Raw genomic sequence first — 22,635 nt, forward strand, 5'->3', positions numbered from 1 at the left:
GCCACAGCAAATCAGTGTCCTCCATCTTGAGAGGTTTGATCTGCATGTTTGTTTTGGCCAAGCTTTTACGTCGGATGCCCTTCCTGACACAACTCTTTGTATTTATCCGGGCTTGGGACCGGCACAAGAAGACATATGTCCCTTTGTGGCTACAGAATAAGCAACTTGCTCAGTAAAAGGCTCCCAAACACAAAATGGTAATCGGCAAAATAATGTCGAAATTAATTTATATATATATATATATATATATATATATATATATATATATATATATATATATATATATATATATATATATATATATATATATATATATTTCATTATGAATACACAAATACCTGTCCATGTTAAGCGCTATGCTGCAGCTTCAGCTGTTGTTAAAGCACGATATAAATCAATATTTATTGTATTGTGATAAATATGATCAGGAATGGTTGCTTGAGGCCAAATTTACTTTATTATAATGGGTTTGTGTGATCTCCTTGGATTGTGGCACAATTGACAACAAATGGATGTCTTTTGACATTTAACATTTGGGAGCCCACCTGACACCTAAAATAAGGCTTTTCTTATGCCTTATGAGCGGGACACTTTGGAAGGATGCTTTGATCCTCTCCTCTTTCATCTAGAACTACTTCATACAACAAAGAGGGTACAGAAAGTGCTTAAGATGGAAGACTGTCTGTGCCGTTTGTGTTGTGTCACATGTTTTGTTATTTAGTTATATTTTGTTGTTTTGACTTCAAAATGGCACCGTGAGAGTGGCTGGCTTTACAGCAGGTCCTGTCTTGTTTTTGTACTTCTTCCTTTCCTTTTACTTTCATCACTTTGCAGCTGTGAAATGTAAATTTCTCCACTACAAGACTAATTAAGGCTAATCCAATCCAATCTCAACGTATGGTATGTTTGGCCTCATGTCTCAACAGTGGATATTAATTCAGCACTGCCGATGCGCCTCCCGCCTGCCGCCATCCCCATGGACCTGCGCATGGACCAGCAGCAACAGGTGTCCCCTCTGTCCCCACCCCGCCAGCAGGCCAGTGGGGGTGTCATCTCCGCTCCTGTACGTGAACAACAGCTGCAACAGGAGTTGCTTAGCCTGAAGCAGAAGCAGCAAATCCAGAGACAGATCCTCATCGCCGAGTTCCAAAGGCAGCATGAGCAGCTTTCTCGTCAGCACGAGGCCCAGCTCCAGGAACACATAAAGGTAAATCATCATTATTTACCACATTACATTGGCCCTTTAACTCCATTAGAGTAGACGAGAGCAGGTCATTTTGGCTCCATGCAATCTAATGGGGATGGAAAATGTGTGCGAACTGTTGGTGGGCCGTTCTAGTCAAGTATATTTCTGTTAAGATGCTGAGAAATTGAGGCAAGACTCCATATGAGAACTCCACATGGCAGACATCAAGCTCATTGGACTGGACCGCAAATCTAGATCAGCACACCCACACTCAGTGGCGCTCTCCTGTGGGGCTGAGATGTCTGAAAACTATTCCTGAGCTCATGTAGCAACGGTACTAACATTACATATGTAATGTGCTCCTAAAGGTGATAAAAAGATTGCAAGGCAGAAGATTAGATTGCCGTATGAAGGGTAATATCAGCTAGTATGTATCTTTCTCTCTTTGCCGACTATCCTCCTTGCTTTTATTTTCTTTCCACTGGATCGTCTTTCCTTCCTCCCTTACTGTTTTATGTTTCCCGTTTTCCCTTTCCTTATTATCGTACTGTCTAGATTGTCCTTTGCATGTCTCTTATTTCATCCTCTCCTTTTTTCATTTCCTTCCTTTGTTCCTCCTAGTGTCTCTTTTTTTATGTTTTCCATTTCGGAGGCAGCATGGCTCAGTGCTACAATGGCTGGTGGTTTGATCGTCGGCCATTGCCATGTCAAAGTGTCCTTGAGTAAGATACTAAGCCCCCAATTGCTCCTGTTGCTGCGTCACCAGTCGGTGAATGAGGAAACAGTGTGAAGCGCTTTGAGTAACCGCGGCAGAAAAGCGCTATACGTATAAACGACACCCCTTGACAATTTTCTTCCACTTTTCTTCTTGAGGGATGGGCAATGTTGATGGGAGGTCCTTCCGCTCCGGGTAGGGCTGCAAGATCACTCGGGTGGGAAGCCGTTGACGAAAAACCCCTGTTAGGGAGGCCGCCCTCAATCAGCCCCATTCACTGTATACACACGTACACACATACACCGCAGCTCGTCATTCGCATTCAGTTGCTCTCAAATATCTGCAAACACATGATTACAAAAATGTACAGTTACACGGGAAAATAGTGGGAAATAGCTTCAGTTATGGCTTTTCACATGAGTCCCATCTTACCTTCCTGTCACACTCAACCAATAATTTATCCACAGACTGACATTTTTTCCTGCTTTTGGTATGTCCCTGCTGCTTTTTGGGGTCTTCTCATAAATATTGAAGTCAGTTACACACAATTGACAACCTCAGGCCATCTACTGCCGTGTTTTCGAACCTTTTGTGAACCAAGGGACATATTTTATATTTGGATAATTTCACAGCCCATGACCCAACAGGAAGGTTCGGTAAAATAGAAATAGCCTCCAAAGATTTTGATGTTGCATGCAACTGAATAGACACATTATTTGTAGTCAATCGTTGAATTTGGATATTTTTGTTTTTGCCCGCCACCTGACAACTAAAACGCACCACGTGTTAAATGGGGAGGAGGGAAAAAAATGCACTCTGGACACGAAAACTCAATTTGACATTTTGAAAAGGGACAAAGGTCTTCTCTCTTTGGGTCTTTGCTAATTTGTACATCGCATTTTTGTATACATTCCTGCAGCAACAACAGGAGCTGCTGGCAATCAAACACCAGCAGGAGCTGTTGGAGCACCAGAGGAAAATGGAAAACCATCGTCTTGAGCAAGAGCTGGAGAAGCAGCAGCGTGAACAGAAGTTGCTGCTACTGAAGAACAAGGAAAGGGGGCAAGAAAGTAAATTGCTGTTTCAGAGTAAATTCCTGTTACAGATGAATGTACACGGTGTTGCATTCTCTATTTCAGAAAATATGAAAAACATTTTCCTCTAAAGTAGAAGTAATTATTTGCAAGGGTTGTCTTTTGATTCGACAAAAAAAGTTAATCTGTTTTCACAAAGGAAAAAAAATCTGATATTAAGCTGAAAACTGACAATTCTGACAATACTTAAAGGACAACCAACACCATTTTTTGTTTCTTGACATCAGAAAAACGTTTTATAGCATCTAAAATACCCAAAACACATAGGCTGATATTTTTAGTCAAACACAAAACACAAATAAAAATGACTTAAAGTGTGCTAAAACTGCAACAAATTGAGCTGCGAATTGGGGATTTTCAGAAAGTCCCGCCCCCAGTTCGTGACATCATGCCAAGACGTCTTGCCTTGCTCGAGAATCAAAACAATGGCTTCAGATTCAGAGAAGATGCTTTCTTGTTACTCATCCAGTTATGAATATGATTCAAACAGTTCTGAAGAGGAAAGCAAAAATGTTTGCAATCGATTAAAGGAGTCCTCCCATATCAATTCGAGCCGTCAATGACAGTAATGTAGCACCCAGAAAATGCAGAAGACGGAGCCCAAGCTCCGTTGGAAATGGGCTGATTTGTCTGCTGGGAATTTGTGTCAGCGAATATCAAATAGTTGTCTTGGCGCAACACACAACGATTCACCATCACATTATTTATGTGTTTTACTTCTAATTTTGCCATCAACACGGATCAACACGAAGTTTTCAGACCAAACGGAGTACCGCAAAATGCATTGTGTGTCGTTTTCTCCTTCAGGGGCATTCCAAATGTAACATCACGTGGGGATCGTCATAAACTCGAAAACAAGACTTCTTGAATATTCAGCGCAAGTCTTAAAACGTAAAATATAGCTATATGCGGTGGAATCTTTGTAAAATACGCTCGGTAGAAGTCATTTTAAGTGATTTTACATATTATGGACACAACTTGCGAATGCGTCGGTTGTCCTTTAAGGTGGTTAATGGCCCCACGACAAATTGAGTCAAAATCAATTAGTTTGATGATTGATTAGTTATTGTGTACTTGAGTTCTAATCGTGACACCGTGACATACAGAGCGAACAACACAGTGGTGTGAAGTGTGCCCACCTTTGCCTCACAGTAAAATGTTCAACCTTAGATTCCAGGCTTGGACTTTTCTGTAGAGTTTAAATGCTCTCACTGTGGACTTGCAAAGTTACTCTTGGTATGCCAGTTTCCTCCTACTTTACTACTTACAGAATATTTATTTGGCTAATAAGACTAAACCGTTGATTACAGATTGATGAACTCATTCACTGCCATACATGTGCAAAAATGTGTCCACTAGAGTGCCAGGGTTTTTGTCATTGTCCCTCGAATTCCAGAACCCAGAGTATATTGAGTTTTAGGACTACATAAACATTCAATGCAGTGTAAGAAACCTTAGTCCTTCTTCTTTCATCTGAAAAAAAAGATATTGGTTTACATAGTACTTTAACAACAGCTGAAGCTATAACAAAGCGTTAACATGGACAAAAGGCAAATGCTGCCCCCCGTGGAAGGGAAAAAACATTACCAGAGGTCTGAGTCACGCTTTATTGGTATCCCCCTCAAGAAAAACCAAAACCCGAAAAAAAATTGGGAATGGCGCTCTACGTCATATTTTCAATTACCGAATAAATTCGGGAATGGCAGTGAATGAGTTGTAGAGATTTTGGCGGTGCAGTAGTCGAGTGGTTAGCACACTGATTGAACTCACAACTGATTGTTGTGAGTTCAAATCCCACTCCGACCTCCCTGTGTGGAGTTGGCATATTTTCCTTGGGCCCGTGTGTGGTTTCTCCGGGTCCTCCGGTTTCCTCCCACATTGCAAAAACATGCATGGCAGGCAGATTGAACACTCAAAATTGTCCATAGGTGTGAGTGTGAATGGTTGTCTCTTTGTGTCCATCAATTGGCTGGCAACCAATTCAGGGTGTCCTATGGGCAGGGGCACCTATTGCCCGAAAACAGCTGGGATAGGCTCCATCCAGCATCCCCGCAACCTTCGATAAGGATAAAGCAGTCAAGAAGATGAATGAATTAATGAATGGATGAATGAATAAAAGAATGAGTCTTTACCATTTAAAGTAACGTGCTATCAATCAAACAAATATTGATTGTCCCAAAAGCTGCAAGTGTGTGCAGGTTTCAATTTCTGTGCATGTTAGTTTTCCATTTTACTTGGAGATACTGCTTGTTCAACATGGTCCAGGAGCTGTCGAAGCTTGTGGCCTTGGCGCAAGACAAGTGTAGTTATTAATGCTGGCTGCTGTAAGTGGACAGGAGTCCTTGAGCACCGTTTGCACTCAGCATGACTGGAAAGTAATGGCGGCTGTATTTGGGTGTGTTGTGTTAGCAGTTGGCAGTCCGCTCACACTCTCGAGCACACAATTTTCGTATCCAGTTTGTTGATGTAGGACATAATGAGTGGCTTATTTGGTCTTGTCTGCACAGGTGCTGTGGCCAGTACAGAGGTAAAGATGCGTCTCCAGGAGTTTGTCCTCAACAAAAAAAAGGCCCTCGCCCAGCGGAGCCTCAACCAGGGCGGCGATGCTCCCTATTGGTACAGGTAAGGGGGACAGCACAGTTTGAATGAACATACAAAGAGTATAACAAGCACCTTTTCAACTAACAGTTTTTTTAAATAAAAAAATGGACACTAAGATAAATAATTTCAGACCCTGTTCCATTATGAGCGTTGATTAAAAAAATTGGAATGGGGAAATAAAAATAAACAATTGAGATAATGTGGTTATACATGTAAGCATATTTTCTGTGTTCAGAGTTAATCATTCGCACTTATGTTACTCATGTTAAATAGAAGTCAGCACATGCTTGTTACCATTTACAATACCTCTGAGAAACCTCGAATAAATGTTGGCTGTTCTAGGAGACTTTTCAGTCGGAATGGGTGAGTATTGATGACCAAGTATTAGTATTAAGCTGATAGAGGCCATATTGTAAGATAGCAGGCGTTCTAGAAGCTGCTGATATCAGTCACCAATAAATCTCATCTCATTTTCCGTACCGCTTATTCCTCATTAGGGTCGCGGGGGTTGCTGGAGCCTATCTCAGCTGTCTTCGGGCACGAGGCGGGGGACACCCTGAATTGGTTGCCAGCCAATCGCAGGGCACACAAAGACGTACAACAGTCACTCTCACACTCACACCTAAGGGCAATTTGGAGTGGTCAATCTGCCTGCCACGCATGTTTTTTGGAGTGTGGGAGGAAACCGGAGGACCCGGAGAAAACCCACGTGGGTCCAGGGAGAACTTGCAAACTCCACACAGGGAGGCCGGACCGGGACGCGAACCGGCGACCTCTGCACTGTGAAGCCGGTGTGCTAACCACTCGACTACCGGGCCGCCTCACCAATAAATAAGGTAGAAAAAATAAGCCTTATACAATGGTCATCACATTCTAAAAGGCAATCGACAAGAGGAGGGGGCAGGGGGTTTTGATGTCAATGTTTAATAGCTACAGGAGTTGGGTGATGCCTAGCTAAAAATTGTGCAGACCGTCATCCCTGAAAATCAGATTTGAGGAGGAGTCTGATTGCTTGTGCCTGCAGCCTGAACGCAGCCGAAGGCTCCATTTCCAGCTGCAGAAAAACAGCCATAGAAAATGGTGTTGCCGCCACAATGCTACAGGTTTTGTTTTTGTGTCCATGCCCAAAAATAACTCTTGGTAATATATCATAATGATTTAGTGCGAGGTGTCGGGTGCATCGTGAGCTGGGCGGCAGCCAAAGGCGGGGACCCTGGCGGTCCCATCCTTGACTGCAGAAGCTACTCTTGGGACGTGGAACCTCTCTTGCAGGGAAGGAGCCCGAGCTGGTGTACGAGGTCGAAAAGTTCCGACTAGACATAGTTGGGCTTGCCCCCACACACAGCCTGGGTTTTGGTACCAGCCCTCTCGAGAGGGGTTGGACTCTCTTCCACTCTGTAGTTGCCCACGGTGAGAGGCGTAGAGCAGGTGTCGGCATACTTATTGCCCCCCAGCTTGCCGCTTGTACGTTGGGATTCACCCCGGCAGTCGATAGGGTTGCTTCCCTCCGCCTTCGGGTGGTGGGACGGGTTCTGACTGTTTTTTGTGCATATGCACCAAACAGCAGTTCAGTGTACCCTTCCTTTTTGGAGACCTTAGAGCAGGGGTCGGGAACCTTTTTGACTAAGAGAGCCATAAAAGTAAAATATTTAGAAATGTTTTTCAGCGAGAGCCACACGCACGCGCGCGCACATACAAACGCTCGCGTGCGCGCGCGCACACACACGCGCACGCGCGGCTACTTTTCAACAAAATATCAGGATGTATTATTTAAAATAACTGTGATAGTACTCACCGTTAACATGGATGGTTTTCCGTTCCTCGTGTTTGGTAAAAATCCAGGAAAACGATCGGAATGAAATTCAATTTGCCGGTCCAGAGGCGAAGTTACTGCTAGCTCGCCTGCACACAGCTCATAAGCTTCCACACTTGCTATCTGCAATCTACTTCTCGCAGAAGTATGTCGATGCTAACGTTAACATGGGGCTTGTTAAAATGTCACTGACATTCGACTGTTTCATCGATGGTATTGTTTCATTGCAAATTAGAATCAGAACATTTTCTCTCCTCTAATGCTCCGGTGCATTCACGCTGCAGTGCACAAGTTGGGCTCATTTAAAGGGGTGTTTACCTATTTCAACATGACGGCCACTATCATCCAATCAACATGGCGCTATCGGTCATTCTAGGTCAGTGTCATCCAATCAAAAATGCGCTTTCCGCCAACTGCAGCCCCAACGGGAAATGAACGACGAAAAAAACGACAATATGTATTATAATATGTAATATAATATGTAACATTTTTTCTTCTGCTGGGACTGGGGCTTTAAACAAATTGTGAATGTAAACAATTCCAAGAACCGAATAGTGTTCATACAATATTTTGAGGCGCCTGCTAGAAAGTAAAATCAAAGACTCAGAAAAAGCCTGCTTGGACTGAACATTTGGGATTGTAATCAGTGGCAGTGAAAACAGTCACAGGTGTGTGCTGACTGCCGTTTAACATGACTTTCAACGTCATTGGTTTATTCTGAACATAACCAGTGACAGAGAGTATCTCCACTTTTACAGCCATATTATCTCAAAGCTTCTTCTCTTGTGTATGTCGAGGGATTGATATTAAAAAAAGTCAACAAACAGATTCATCCACCTGAGAGCAGATTATTGGAACCTGATGATATGGCCCGTTAACTTTCATGCTCGTCGCCTGAATCTTATTGTCGCATATCTGAAGCTTTTTGCAGGCTTTGCTGCTTCCTCTGCAATGCCTCATTGCGTGCATAAGATGATTCATATCAGCACAAATGCACAATACCACTCCCTGACTTTGGTCGTTATGTTGGATTATGATTGTTTTTTTTTTTCTTCTTTGCCATAGAAAAACTCAGCACAGCTCTTTAGACCAGAGCTCACCTCCACAGACTGTTATGTCCACCTATAATCACCCTGTGCTCGGCGTCTACAATCCACGGGATGACTTCCCGCTTCGAAAAACAGGTGTGACACGCACACACATCCAGTGGTTCAAAGCCAAAATAGCACTTTCTTATTTTTTGGAAGCAGAGCCTCTACACCACAGCACAATTCAAATGTCAACATTGTAACCTGAGAAAACCGTGTAGCAGATGTTAATAGTGCAATATGCGCAAGAACATTACGGTCGCACCTGGGGGCAACTGCCATCACCTCATGTTGCTTTGTGCTTTTTGAAAGAAGCGATGCAAGGCGTGCTGTGCCTGTGTTTCCTCTTAAGAGTGGCTGGCTGACTCAGAAAGCAGACAACGTCATAGCACCACTCACAAACATCGGCAGGCTTGTACATGAGTGTGACCGTCCATTGATGGCTGTCAAAATGAGGATCACTTAATTTCATTTTAAAGGCCTGCTTTAAACAGCAATAATTGGTATTTTGATATGTGTTAAGAATAAAAGTAAACTGGGCAGCACCTCATGCGTTTCTACAAGTCATTGGGCCTTATTTTCCTTGAATGCGGGCATGTGCATCCGGTAAAAATTCTATCACATCTGACTTTTTTTTGCCAGCACTTTGCACTACACTCGTGCCGGGCCATAAATTAGGGGCCACTTATAGTTTTTCAATGTTTCAGGTTTTCACCATTTTCCTGACTATAATTCTGCTATGATTATGAGAATGCTATCATTGTGTATTTTTTGTTTAAATAATTTTTGGATTTCGTTTAAGCTCGATGGAAGGCAACCGTCAATTCTATCTATGTGGTTGAGCTTTCACCTAATCATACTTTGACGCAAATGATCTTACAAATGCTTATTGAGATTGTATTTGACCTCTGCCACTTTTTTCTTTACTTGATTTTTCCATCTCACATATTTAATATGTTTTAGATGAAGCGTATCTAAATATCATACACCAGACAATCCTTAATGACGTTTGCAATGTAGTCATAGGCGAACGAACCCGCTTGTGTGTTCATCGGTTATTGGTTGAGTAACTTTATATTTAGCCACCATTTGCGGACTAAAAACAATTGAATTCATCAAATGATGGTGTTTTGGGAGATTGCAAGGCATAGTAAACAGTGCATTTGTTTTGTATCAGTGGCGCCAAGGTGACATGCTGTGCTCCCCTTTCTGTCTCCAATCACAAGTCTGTGACAGCAAAAAAGAGCAGAAAAAGCCTAATAAATTTGAGCTAATTGCCTTTCAGCTACATTGTCGTTTGGAAATTGGATCTCATTTTGCATTGGCTAGAATGAGAAAGCATCTAAATAGGAGGAATTGTACGTTCATGAGTAGTGTGACATGTGAGCACAGTTAACAAATAGCTTTTATCACAAGAGACCTCTATGGCTGGAGTGGAGTGACATGAAGTGCTTGAACCTAAAGACCATAGCTTGTACTGTACACATGTATTGGTCATATCAATAAAGGAAGCAAGCAGGAGCACTCAAAAACATTTTAGTTCCCTAAAGCTCTTTTGGAAAATGCCCTCCATTCAGCCTCTGAACCCAACTTGAAGCTGCGCTCCAGGCTGAAGCAGAAGGTCAGCGAGCGGAGGAGCAGTCCACTCCTCCGTCGTCGAGAGAGCCCCATCACCTCTGCGAAAAAGCGCTCTCTCGACATGGCAGGTAGTATCTTTTCAGTGATTTGTTCACTTTTAATTTCAGATTATCACATTTTTGTTTGAGAACGGGATACATTTTATGTTTTTCGTGGATGTGCTCGCTGCAGATTCTGCATGTAGCAGTGCCCCGGGCTCAGGCCCAAGCTCCCCAAACAACAGTTCCAACAATATCCCCAATGAAAATGGCATCACTGTGTCAATCTCCAACAACAAAGAGGTAATTTACATTCACCGCTGCCCATTCAACCAATAAAAGATCAACATACAATTTTCATACCACCCCATGTTCTGCCAGATTAGTTGGGAGTTTTTTGTGCTGGTGTTGAGGTCCAGGTCCTTGTTATTGGTTTTTAAACCCAGGAGTGTGCGCGTGTGTGGTTGTGTGTATCAAGGCAAAGAGTGACTCCTCTTCTGAGGACGAGTGAGCACTGGAGGACCGCTGAGGAGTCCGCAAGGTTCTATTCGTGGCAGTCATTAGGAGCACTCGTAGTGTGTGGTGGAGGCTTGAAAACATCACAGCTCTATTGCACTCAGTTTATCATTCCCCAGTCTTTGGGTCCATATTTGCCCATTTGCCACTTTAATCCTAACCTTTATGAGAAGTCTGTGACTTTGGTTTCTTTTATTGTTGGTTTACTTTTGTCGACCACATGAGCCTTAAAGAAAATATATACAGCGTAAATATGTAGGTATGTATTCTTGCAGGGGTTTTGACCAGGGAAGCTTAATCTCATAAAAATATCTTAAAGGGTTCCCCAATTTATTCTTTAACCAATTCCAGACAAGAGCAAAGTTGTAGAAAACTATGAGGACACTCTTTGCACATTGGTATACTGTACTGTATTGTGTGACTGTAAGCTTTTTCAGTCATCTGTGAAAAGGTGTACAGATTTATTGTTTCCTGAAAAACCAAGAGACAAAATGTTTCACCCTATCGTGTCCATTCAATAAAATGTAGCATTAATTTGTACAGCTGTGCCATTAATAAATAATTATTTTTAAATAGGGTGGTGCAATCGCTAACGTTGTGATTTTGAGTCTTGTGCTTTTGGAGGTTTATTACATTTTGTTCCTGGGATTGAAAGTAACCTGTGAATCTGTTTCCTGCTTTCAGCCATTAAGATCCTTGAAAATAACTTTTCATGCATTGATTTTGCAGGAAAGCAAAGGTCTGCGCTCTCTGAGTGTTTGTTTAAATCTGCTTCCAGGCACCCATGAGCCAGAGGGTGTGCAGTGGTGCTGAGCGAGGCTCTATTAGCCAGCTATCACTCTACACATCGCCATCTTTACCAAACATTACCTTGGGCTTGCCTGCCACTGCCACCGCCACTGCTGCCTCCAATGTAAGAATCTGGTTTAACTGTAGCAGGCTGTCGATGGATGTATGATCAACACTAACCCCCTTTTGCTGTGTTTTTTTCTTTCCCTCAGGTGACATCTGCTCAGCAAGATTGTAATTTGCAGCCAGCGCTCTCCCTTAGCCCTCCTTTCCTCTCAGGTGGCCACTTGACACCCTACTTGGCTGAAGCAGCAGCGGGGACAGGGGGGCACAAACCTCTGCTTCAACACATGGTACTCATGGAGCAGTCTCCAGCACAGAGCCCCCTAGTGACAGGTAGGAAAAGTCACCTTGTACCTGTTAATTGAGATGAAAACTAGCACTGCAGTGAGGAAGTCTACTCTATTTACTAACACAAGTACATTCAACACCCTGAACTGGTGACCTCCCTTTTTTGTATGCGTGTGCAATGAGACAATGCATGCATTAGCACACTCATTGACTAGGATATCATTGCTTTTTGCAGGCATTAGCTGTAAGCAACCGGTAATGTACTTTAAGACGCATTGTTTTATGTGCTTGTAGAAGAGGTTTGAATCAGACTAATACGCATCCACACAGAGGTCGGGTGTAAAGAATGAATTTTTGCTGGCTGAATAAGATGAATGTGGTTTACTCACACAAAGCCATGAGCAAAAATGTTTCATCAAAACAAATAAAAAAGAACAACAGATAATTTAATAAAGTGGATGTGTGTTGGTGCTGTGTAGTAGCGTGCTTGCAAGCTCTCGAAAAGGAAACAAGATGTTCATTTTTCTCATTGTGTCATCACTATAAATGAGTTGCCGGCTGGCAGGGCAGATGGTAGTTTTTTATTACATCTGCTAACCCGTATAAAGTCTGACTTTGGGAAGACTAAAAATATGTGTTGACTTACGTTATGGCCCCATCACTAACGTGCACTTCTTCTCTGGGTACACCGCAGGTGTAAGTGGCTTGTCTATGTCGCCGGGCGCCTCCATGGCTAAGCTGCAGCGCCAGCATCGACCTCTGGGCCGCACCCAGTCGGCGCCGCTGCCTCAGGGGAGTGCTGCCCAAGCGCATGCCCAGGCGCTTGCTCTCCAACAGCTTGTGGTCCAGCAGCAGCACCAACAGTTCCTGGAGAAGCACAAGCAGCAGTTCCAGCAGCAGCAACAGCTTCAGTTCAACAAAGTAAGAGAAGAGAGGTGGAGATAATGAGAGTAGTTAGATTGCAGATCTTAAACCAAGGTTTGAGCACTGTGAAATCAATGGGTGAATGGCTGTGATATGGATCTTAATAGCTTAAAAGCATGTAAAGTCCGCTGGGGGAGGCAGCAGAGCACCTGCGATGCCTATGAGGATAAGCAGTGGGGAAAATGAGATGTGTTTAGTAAGGTTACACCCTGATCTGTAATTTATAACAGTTAAAGTTGGGGCAAAAATGTAATTTAAAGTGTGGAAAATAGTTTGAACACTGAGAAATGTTGTCAAACTCCATCTCAGCCCTCACGTTTCGTGAGTCATGTGGCATTATGTCACATTAAGACTGAACAAATTAATGTTTGTCCAGCCATAACAAGTAAAACACTTGGGTTTGACACAAATAAAACTGTTGGTAAAACAAAACCAAAGCCATTCCCAAATTCATTCTGGAATTGAAAAGCATGATGTGCAGCACCATTCCCGAATTGATTCGGATCTTGCGGAGGGTGCACATAAAGCGCTGGTCAGACCTCTGGCAATGTTTTTCCTTCCCACGAGGGGGCAGCATTCGCCTTTTGTACAGTCTGCCCCATTTTAAGCTGAGATAACACCATGCCCATAACTTGGGAATTAATTCTTTTTTCTGATGAAAGAATAGAGTCTAAGGTTTCTTACGCTGCATTGAATGTTTATGTAGTCCTAAAACTCAATATTCTGAGGGTAAGGCAATTTGAGGGATAATGACAAAAATCCTGGGCACTGGAGTGGACACATTTTTGCACATCGTCTAGCAGTGAGTGAATTAATTGTTTCGTAAGCAAACACATTTTGGAACTTGGTGCATACTTGAGGCAACTTGCATTATGAGGCAACCCTTCCATTGTGAAGAAAATGGAAGACTTTTCGGGGCTTCTTATTCGCCTGATAGTACATATAAATACATAACAGAAATTGGCCGGTAGTTGGAAGGGATTGGAAAACAAAAACGAATAAATACATTTAGGGGAAAAACAATTAGGCATTTTGCATACACTGTAAAACCCAACAAGTTGAAAGTACTCAAATTTTTTATGGCAACTGATTACGTCAAAATTTTTGAGTACAGTTTACTCAAAAGTTTTGAGTAACCTGTAACCTGTTTTAAGTAACCTGTACAGGTTACTCAAAACTTTTGAGTAAACTGTACTCAAAAATTTTGACGTAATCAGTTGGCATAAAAAAATTGAGTACTTTCAACTTGTTGGGTTTTACAGTGTAGTTTTCATCTTCAAAGTAGGAATAGCAGTATGTGATACGTCTGTGTAAGCTCTTAGTCGTACAGTAGTGGTCCATCAATGAAAATGTTTCCCGTCATCTGTACTACTTTCAAGGTGTCGGACGTTTTGCTTCAATCTGCAGTACATATGTACCTAAAAGCTAGCAACCACTCATTTGACGACAGTGACGTTAAAATCTTAGCGAAAGAAAATAGATGGTTTGAAAGGGAAGTAAAAAAAGCTATTTTATAAAACAGCAAAACCCTTCACTTAATTGCCATGTTGGTGTGAGGTTTAATTTGGATCATGCTTACAACAGAATTCTTAGATTGTTACCACGCAGGCTTAGTCATGCTCATAAGGTGATACCAGAGTGAATGGGGCAATCAGGCCAGTCATAGACCATTCATATATTTACAGTAAAGTCTCGTTATATTGATATTCTCGGGAGTCGGAAAAAATATTGATATAACCGGACTATCGATATATCCGATCCGGCGGCAGGTAAATTTTCTCCTTGCGTTCATAGAAATAGTATCGTAATAAGCAGTAATATATATATATATATATATATATATATATATATATATATATATATATATATATATATATATATATATATATATATATATATATATATAGTAAAGTCTCGTTATATCGTTTATATCGATATCGATATAGGGCGCGGAAATCCTACTGGACCCTCCGCACCCTGCCCACCACCTTTTCCAGCTACTCCCCTCAGGCAGGCGCTACCGATCCATGCGCACCAAATCCAGCAGACATTTAAACAGCTTCTTCCCCCAAGCCATTAACTCTTTGAACTCTTTCAACAGTAGCCAAAATGGAACTGTATAGTGCCACTTAGCAGTTTTTTTTTTTTGACGACGATACTAGTGCAGCATGTTCTACCGGAAACAAATTCCTTGTGTGTTCTACATACTTGGCAATAAAGATGATTCTGATTCTGATATATATATATATATATATATATATATATATATATAGAGCTTGAGCTATATATATATATATATATATATATATATGAGAAGCGAAACGTCCGACACCTTCAAAGAAGATGACAGCTGAAGATCATTCATGTTCATCAATTATAATATTCTAGGCTGGTGTAGTAATAATTATGCACAGGAGGTTGAACAAACACAATCACAAAAAAATAAAAACTCGAGTTAGGATAAGGTCTGTTGTTTGTGTAGGTAGCTACGAGAGTGTGTTTGAGTGTGTATTACGTGTGGAGCAAGCTCTTGATTTACACATTTGTTGTCCAAGTTCTCCTTCCGCCTTTTTTTTAGTTGATGAGTAGGTGGAAGCCGATATGGTCTAAGACACAGACATTTTGTGTGAATGTGTGTATGTATATGTGCATCAGCGGTCCACGTCCTGATGACTATGGCCAAGTTTCCACGCACTGCGAGGTAATCATTGGTTGCTATGGTGACAGAGCAAAAGCTTGTGCTTCATACGTTACGTCCAGGATGGAAGCAAGTAGATGTGGCTCTGATAACCTTACCTATTGGAAATGGATAAATGACTATAGAGAGTTCCTCCCCTCTGGCTCTTTTGCTCTGTGCTCCTCCCAAGTGCTTTTAAGCTCCATGATCTGGAATTGGCTGCTTAACACATGACCAATCTGTGACACATAACTGGTTTGACAGAAGTAATGTTGGTGGGGTCTGCAAGTCTGGTGGGTCTCATTCAAGTTGTCAGAATATTATGATGTCAATGTTGTCCCCTGGTGACAAGCTCAGCAAGGAAAGGCAAGGTTGGTAAATTTTGGAAATACAGTACGGACATGGAGCTGACATTTAAGACTTCCTTCAAAAACTCTGCTCTGATTGTAACACACACATGAGACACGTATTTGGCACTATAGTAATTGTATTGACAGAGGAGTGTATAGCATTTGTTATCAGGTCTATCTTCTTTTCCTTTGGGCTTTTCCCCTCAGGGGTCGCCACAGCAAATCAGTGTCCTCCATTTGCAGAGGTTTGATTCTCATGTTTGTTTTGGCCAAGTTTTTACGTCGGATGCCCTTCCTGACACAACCCTCTGTATTTATCCGGCCGGGTTTGCGACCGGCACAAGAAGACACTGGCGTGTGCAGGTCTATGGTGTAATCATATGTGAGCAAGCATAAAGCTTGCAGACTTAAAGGCAAGTGGTTGTCTTAAATACACAACATGTGATTGGATTGGATTGGATTTGCCTTTATTAGTCTCGCAGTGGAGAAATTTACATTTCACAGCAGCAAAGTTATGAAAGGAATGAAAGTAGAAAAACAAATTGTTGATTGTTGTAGTTTTATGATAAATTTGTCAATTAATTGTAACAGGGAGGAGCAATCTGCCCAACTGTTTCCTGCTGATACCAAAAATGTTTTGCTTTAAAGTCAAAATGAAAAGTTCTCAGTCCTTATCTTAAAAAAAACAACTCTCACGTCACTTATACAGGGTGACCCAAAAAGATGCGTACCCATGAAAATTTCAATTGTGGCTTTTATTAAAAAGCTATTTATTTCAAATTACAACCATACACTATTCAGTTTATGGAAGACCATTCACCCGAGTTTCAGCTATTTCTGTCTATTTTTAGTCAATTTATGGCTTTCTCAAGATGTGTTCCAAATGTCCACCATTTCGTTGCAAGCAAACCTGTACTCGTCTGACAAAGTTGTCAACCACTTTTACACACTCCTCTTTCGGGAGGGTGACCCAAAAAGATGTGTCCTACTGCCCCTCACTGCAGCAATGTTTTCTCCCGAAATAGGAGAATGGTCTTCATTAACTGAATAATATGTGGTTGTAATTGGAAATAAATAGCTTTTTAATCAAAGCCACAATTGAAATGTTCATGGGTACGCATCTTTTTGGGTCACCCTGTATCTCAAAGCACCACAGAGCTGTAGATTTTACAGTGAGCCGAACTGAACCTGGCATTCAATTAAAGATGAGATGTGTTGTTGAGCAATCTTCTTGCATAGTCCTCAATTAGGTTGTTATAAAAATAACATTACAGAGAAAAGACTTTCTCTGTAAAAACTCATTTCAGTCGTTGATAGTTCATCTCTGAATTCACTCAGCCTCACACTTTGAAGCGAACCTGTTAGATTTCACTCTTTCCTCACACCATTGCCCTCCCGCCTCTGCATCCCCATAGTTGATAGCCAAGCCCAGCGAGTCACCCGTGGGCCGCCAGCACCAGAGCCACCCAGAGGAAACGGAGGAGGAGCTGAGGGAGCACCAAGATATCGGCACGTTACCGCTAGGGGTCACCATCAAGCAGGAGCCTCCTGACCCGCAGGAGCTCCAGGAGGAAGCGCTGCAGCAGTACAGGGAACGCGAGAGACAAGCCGAGCAGGAGCTTCTTTTCAGACAGGTAAGAATGAGGCACTTGTCAAAAGGAAGAAGTCTGTGTGAATTTAGTTCATGTTGCACCGAGCAGGTGGTAAAAAATAAGAATAAAAAGCTATGCTTTCCACTTCAGCCATGCCAACTTGTAATTGATGCATGTGTGTGTGCCCGCGTGCTCACGCACGTATGTGTGCAAGCAGCAGGCACTGTTGTTGGAGCAGCAACGCATTCACCAGCTAAGAAACTATCAGGCTTCCATGGAAGCTGCCGGAATGTCCATCACCTTCCCGGGACACCGGCCTCTATCGCGGGCCCAGTCGTCTCCAGCTTCAGCCTCCCCCTTTTCCATCAGTGTCCCACAATCTGATCCACCCATTAAGCCTCGCTTCACCACAGGTCAGCACCACTCCATTTTTGTTTTATTCTTTGTGGTGACATGTAACAAAAAGCAAATCTTGTGTTGCTGGACTTAACTTTGCTTTACTTGACTGCTAAATCCAGATTGAATGATTCTAACTTTAAAACTGTAGATAAAATATCATATATATATATATCATATAAACTGCTATTTTGGTCTTACCTAACAAAGGCGGTCTCTGTCTCTGTACGTGCATCCACTCCCAGGTCTGGTGTACGATTCTCTCATGCAGAAGCACCAGTGCATGTGCGGCAACACCAACAGTCACCCAGAGCACGCGGGACGGATCCAAAGCATTTGGTCCCGCTTGCAGGAAACCGGACTGAAGGCGCAGTGCGAGGTAGTACTCCACATTTCTTCATCACACCAAGTTGGAAAGATACACAGCATTTGATTTGTGTCCGCATAGTGCATCCGTGGGAGAAAGGCCACTCTCGAGGAATTGCAGATGGTTCACTCTGAGGCCCATGTCCTGCTGTATGGAACCAACCCTCTCAGACAGAAACTTGATTGTAAGTCCAGACACACGCGTGCACACACACAGACAGTCGCTCGGCATCTCCATTTACTCAACCACTGGTTAAAGGACACTTTGATTCGCTCCTCTTTCATCTCAAACTGCTTTAAACAACAAAGAGTCAGGGAAAAGTGGTTCGCATTGCACGACTGTCCGTGTTTTATATAATTTTGCTTTATGTGAACTGTTTTGTTAAGTTCTTTGTTACAGCAGTGGCTGTTATGCAAGCACGATATAAATCTGGATGTCTTTTATTGTTTTGTATAACCTCACTTTGTTTTTTTCCCCCACTCAACAGGTTCGATCACGCCCATGTTTGTGCGGCTACCGTGTGGCGGCGTGGGCGTAAGTGGCGTAACGCATGACATGTGAAACATGAATAAAGTGGAAATAATTAAAACCAGCTCTTACCTGGGTAACCACATATGTGTTTGTTTCAGGTGGACAGTGACACGATCTGGAATGAAGTCCACTCCTCCAGCGCAGCTCGCCTCGCCGTCGGCTCTGTTGTCGAACTTGTCTTCAAAGTGGCCACTGGGGAGCTGAAGGTATCACAATTGCGGCTTCTTCATAGTTTCACAAGCAAATTTTATTCTTCACGTTGGCTATAACCAAGTAGTGCCACTACTGCCAAGTATATTCGAGTGGATCATGCAGCCACAAGATGACGTCAAAGACCTGGCTTGTCCAAAAATAGTAATTATTGTCAAGGAAGTACGATTCAAACATCTCAACCGAAGAACAAGATCTTTGTTCGGAATTCAATAAAACACACAGCTTGGTCTAATGATTGACCATCAGTGTTGCAACACAAACAATCACGGCTATTCCTGCCCTCTAGTGGTGATTTATCATCCTCAAATACTGTGCAGTACTGCGGATCAAACCTCTGAAGATGGAGGACACTGATTCGCTGTTGCGACCCCTTGAAGGGAAAAGCCGAAAGTAAAACAAGACTGTAATTCCCACAGCCTCAATACAGTACTTGCAATGGATGCATGCAAATCCCTTTGTTCAAATTTTTATGTGAAAAAAACAAACAAACAAACAAACACCCAAAATGTATTTATACCTTTAGTACTTAAAGCTTTGATTTCGGCCTCAAATAAGTTAACTCATTCACTGCCAGACGTGCAAAAATGTGTCCACTCCAATGAATTCCAGATCCCACAGAATATTGAGTTTTAGGATTACATAAACTTTCAATGAGTGTAAGATACCTTAGACTCTCTTCTTTCTTCAGAAAAAAAAGTTGATTCCTAAGTTATATGGGTCTGGAGTAATATGAGATGCAAGTAGGGGTGGTTGTACAAAAGACAAATGCTTCCCCCTAGTGGAAGGGAAAAAAACGTTGCCCTGGGTCTGACCAGCGCTTTATTGGCACCCATTGCAAGAAAAACCAAAACCTGAACAAATTCGGGAATGACGCTCCACGTCATATTTTCAATTTACAAATAAATTCGGGAATGGCAGTGAATGAGTTAATAATCGTATTTTGAGTTTCACATTGTAATATCATTTTATGGTGTTTTTGTGACTCCAAAATATCAAATGTAGGGGTGAAGCCTTCACCTTCAACTTTGACATGGACTGGGTTATAAAATAAAATGCCATTGGTGCTTCTTTTTTCATTTTTTCCCCACGCTATTAATGGCCAAGCTTAGCCCCTTAAAGGACAACCGACATCACTTTTTTGTTTCCTGACATCAGAAAAACGTTTTATAGCATCTAAATTACCCAAAACCTGGGGTAAGATATTTTTAGTGAAATGCAAAACACCAATAAAAATGACTTAAAAGTGTCCAAAATCTGCAAAAAAATGATCCCGGAAGTGGCCAGTTTGAGAAGGTCTGAGAAGGTTTGAGAATCAAAACAATGGCTTCAGATTCGGAGAATATGCTGTCTTGTTACTCATCCAGTTATGAATATGATTCAAATAGTTCTGAAGAGGAAAGCATTCATGTTTGCAATTGATTAAATAATTTATTCCGTGCCATTTTGAGGCAATACGGGGGAAAATGTAGCACTAAAAAGAGGCAGAAAATGGCAACAAAGCTCCGTGTAAGGAATTAATTAGCTCGCTTCCACAGGCTGATTAATTCCTTACACGGAGCTTTGTCGCGCTCTTCTGCCTCTTTTTGGTGCAACACGAAGTTTTAAGATCAAACAAGTACAGCAAAATCCATTGACGTGATGGAAGGACTGCTGCAATGTGTCCATTTTTCGGTCAGGGGCGTTCTTTCAGTGACGTAGGGTGAGGACTCGTCACCAACTCAAAAACAAGACTTCCGGAATATTCAGCGCAAGTCTTAAAACGTAAAATATAGCTATATGCGGTGGAATCTTTGTAAAATATGCTCAGTAGAAGTCATTTGAAGCCATTTTACAAATTATGAACACAACTTGTCCTTGACGTCGGTTGTCACTAAACACATCAATTGCCACTGTTAAAGCACATGTAAAGTTATTTTCTGTGGTTCACGCTCAGTTTTTCTTGTTCTTCATTTCTCCAGAATGGTTTTGCCGTGGTGCGACCTCCAGGACACCATGCGGAGGAAAGCACTCCCATGTAAGGCCACAGCTGTCACTACACTCAATAGGACATGACAAATACCAGTGACATGGTGTCGGGGACAGAAATGACACACTTTTGAGTTCGAATGCATTCTCCCATCTCTTCTTTTTTCCTTCCTTTTATTTCACAATGAATCAGTGTCCTCACCCCTTTTTTTTCTTTAAAAATGAAAGCAAAGTTGGAAGTGAGCACCTGACTGTTCTTTGACCTTCCAGGGGCTTCTGCTACTTCAACTCTGTGGCCATTGCTGCCAAATTGCTGCAGCAGCGACTCAACATAAACAGGATCCTCATCGTCGACTGGGTAAGCGCACCATTCATTTGATGATAACTTGAGCTTATAGAAAGGCCGTTGCTCACAACCTGTCATTTAGGATGTTCACCACGGCAATGGCACCCAGCAGGCCTTCTATGATGACCCCAATGTTCTGTACCTTTCTATTCATCGCTACGATGATGGTAATTTCTTCCCCGGTAGTGGCGCACCTGAGGAGGTGAGAAAATGTACCAAGACGCAGTTTAGGAAATAGCAGTTTGTCTGCAATTTTGTTCAAAATAGTTGTTGTTGTAACTGGAATGTATTAAATTGTGGTTGTCCCACCTGCAGGTAGGAAGTGGCCCGGGAGTCGGATTCAATGTCAATGTAGGCTTCACTGGAGGCCTTGAGCCACCCATTGGAGATGTTGAGTACCTGGCTGCCTTCAGGTGCCAGATACACCCCAAAAACACACAGGTGATGTTTGAAAACAATGCCAAAAGTCTGAAATTTTCCCTCTTTCTCTTAGGTCAGTGGTGATGCCCATCGCCAATGAGTTTTCACCGGACATTGTGCTCGTGTCCTCTGGCTTCGATGCTGTGGAAGGACACCCTCCGCCACTTGGAGGCTACACACTGACATCCAAATGTGAGTACAAGTGCACATAAAACAAGTTTTATCCTCACATCTCACATCATTTGGTCACAGGCGTATTTACTATATAATACTATATAATAATAATAATAATAATAATAATAATAATAATAATAATAATAATAATAATAATAATAATAATTTTTTTATTTCAAGTGCCTTTCAAAGCTCTCAAGGACACTTTACAGTCACAGACAAGCATAGATACAATAATAAATAAAATACAATTGTAAATAGAATACAATAAATAAAATATATAATATATAAGGACCAATCGATGCTTGAATCGTGACTGCAAGTAAGTGATTCCCCCGGTCCTCCCTGTAAAATGTTTATAATCGCCTGTATTTAAATAAATACGCCTGTATTTAGTTTAAAAGGTGGCTTTATCCAGATCCCAAATTTTAAATTAATTTTACAACATTGCTCTTGGGAACAGTACTGCTCTTTGAAACAGGACTGCAGCTCACTGTCGCCCTACTGTCTTGTAGGTTTCGGCTTTCTGACCCGCCAACTCATGAGCCTTGCCGGAGGCAGGTTGGTCCTGGCTCTGGAAGGGGGTCATGATCTAACGGCCATCTGTGACGCCTCAGAGGCCTGCGTCGCGGCACTGCTGGGACAGGAGGTTCGCTGGCCGTTTCCTTTTCAAATGATCATTTAATTAACTAAATACCCCAAGTGTACATTTTTAGTGAAGTTTTGGATGATATTCTCTTTTTTTCCAAAATATGACAAACCATCATCTCCAAATTTACAATGATGTCTCAAAAAAGCCATGTTAGTTTTTCCAGAGGAATATTTATTCTACGTGAAATTGTGACCACACAGTCATGGATTATAAATGTAAACCTGAGCGGTGTACAAAAGGAAGTAGATTAAAGAAGATG

General features: G+C 42.1%; 1 protein-coding gene and 1 long non-coding RNA gene across 3 annotated transcripts in view; one reads left to right on the forward strand and one right to left on the reverse strand.

Annotated features, from left to right (window-relative positions):
• LOC148903213 (histone deacetylase 4-like) overlaps nucleotides 1-22,635 on the forward strand; it is a 52,356-nt gene that overhangs the window by 25,830 nt on the left and 3,891 nt on the right. For both annotated transcript variants that reach the window (XM_088997847.1, XM_088997838.1), the window contains 21 exons: nucleotides 927-1,207; nucleotides 2,821-2,971; nucleotides 5,503-5,617; nucleotides 8,475-8,593; nucleotides 10,075-10,203; nucleotides 10,307-10,416; nucleotides 11,408-11,542; nucleotides 11,631-11,814; nucleotides 12,464-12,690; nucleotides 17,136-17,354; nucleotides 17,530-17,725; nucleotides 17,954-18,087; nucleotides 18,157-18,259; nucleotides 18,563-18,609; nucleotides 18,705-18,812; nucleotides 20,778-20,833; nucleotides 21,055-21,142; nucleotides 21,213-21,332; nucleotides 21,446-21,543; nucleotides 21,624-21,742; nucleotides 22,240-22,373. In XM_088997847.1, the coding sequence (XP_088853973.1) occupies nucleotides 927-1,207; nucleotides 2,821-2,971; nucleotides 5,503-5,617; nucleotides 8,475-8,593; nucleotides 10,075-10,203; nucleotides 10,307-10,416; nucleotides 11,408-11,542; nucleotides 11,631-11,814; nucleotides 12,464-12,690; nucleotides 17,136-17,354; nucleotides 17,530-17,725; nucleotides 17,954-18,087; nucleotides 18,157-18,259; nucleotides 18,563-18,609; nucleotides 18,705-18,812; nucleotides 20,778-20,833; nucleotides 21,055-21,142; nucleotides 21,213-21,332; nucleotides 21,446-21,543; nucleotides 21,624-21,742; nucleotides 22,240-22,373 (2,873 nt within the window). The remainder of the gene's footprint in view (nucleotides 1-926; nucleotides 1,208-2,820; nucleotides 2,972-5,502; nucleotides 5,618-8,474; nucleotides 8,594-10,074; nucleotides 10,204-10,306; nucleotides 10,417-11,407; nucleotides 11,543-11,630; nucleotides 11,815-12,463; nucleotides 12,691-17,135; nucleotides 17,355-17,529; nucleotides 17,726-17,953; nucleotides 18,088-18,156; nucleotides 18,260-18,562; nucleotides 18,610-18,704; nucleotides 18,813-20,777; nucleotides 20,834-21,054; nucleotides 21,143-21,212; nucleotides 21,333-21,445; nucleotides 21,544-21,623; nucleotides 21,743-22,239; nucleotides 22,374-22,635) is intronic.
• On the reverse strand, nucleotides 5,466-18,814 carry LOC148903214 (uncharacterized). Its single transcript, XR_016115219.1, has 3 exons — nucleotides 18,676-18,814; nucleotides 12,416-12,636; nucleotides 5,466-5,605 (listed from the first exon to the last, which is right to left on the reverse strand). It is a non-coding gene; the product is annotated as an uncharacterized LOC148903214 (long non-coding RNA).

Source organism: Hippocampus bargibanti, linkage group LG01, assembly GCF_051943395.1.
Source record: "Hippocampus bargibanti isolate YZ-2025 linkage group LG01, ASM5194339v1, whole genome shotgun sequence".
Taxonomy (NCBI): domain Eukaryota; kingdom Metazoa; phylum Chordata; class Actinopteri; order Syngnathiformes; family Syngnathidae; genus Hippocampus; species Hippocampus bargibanti.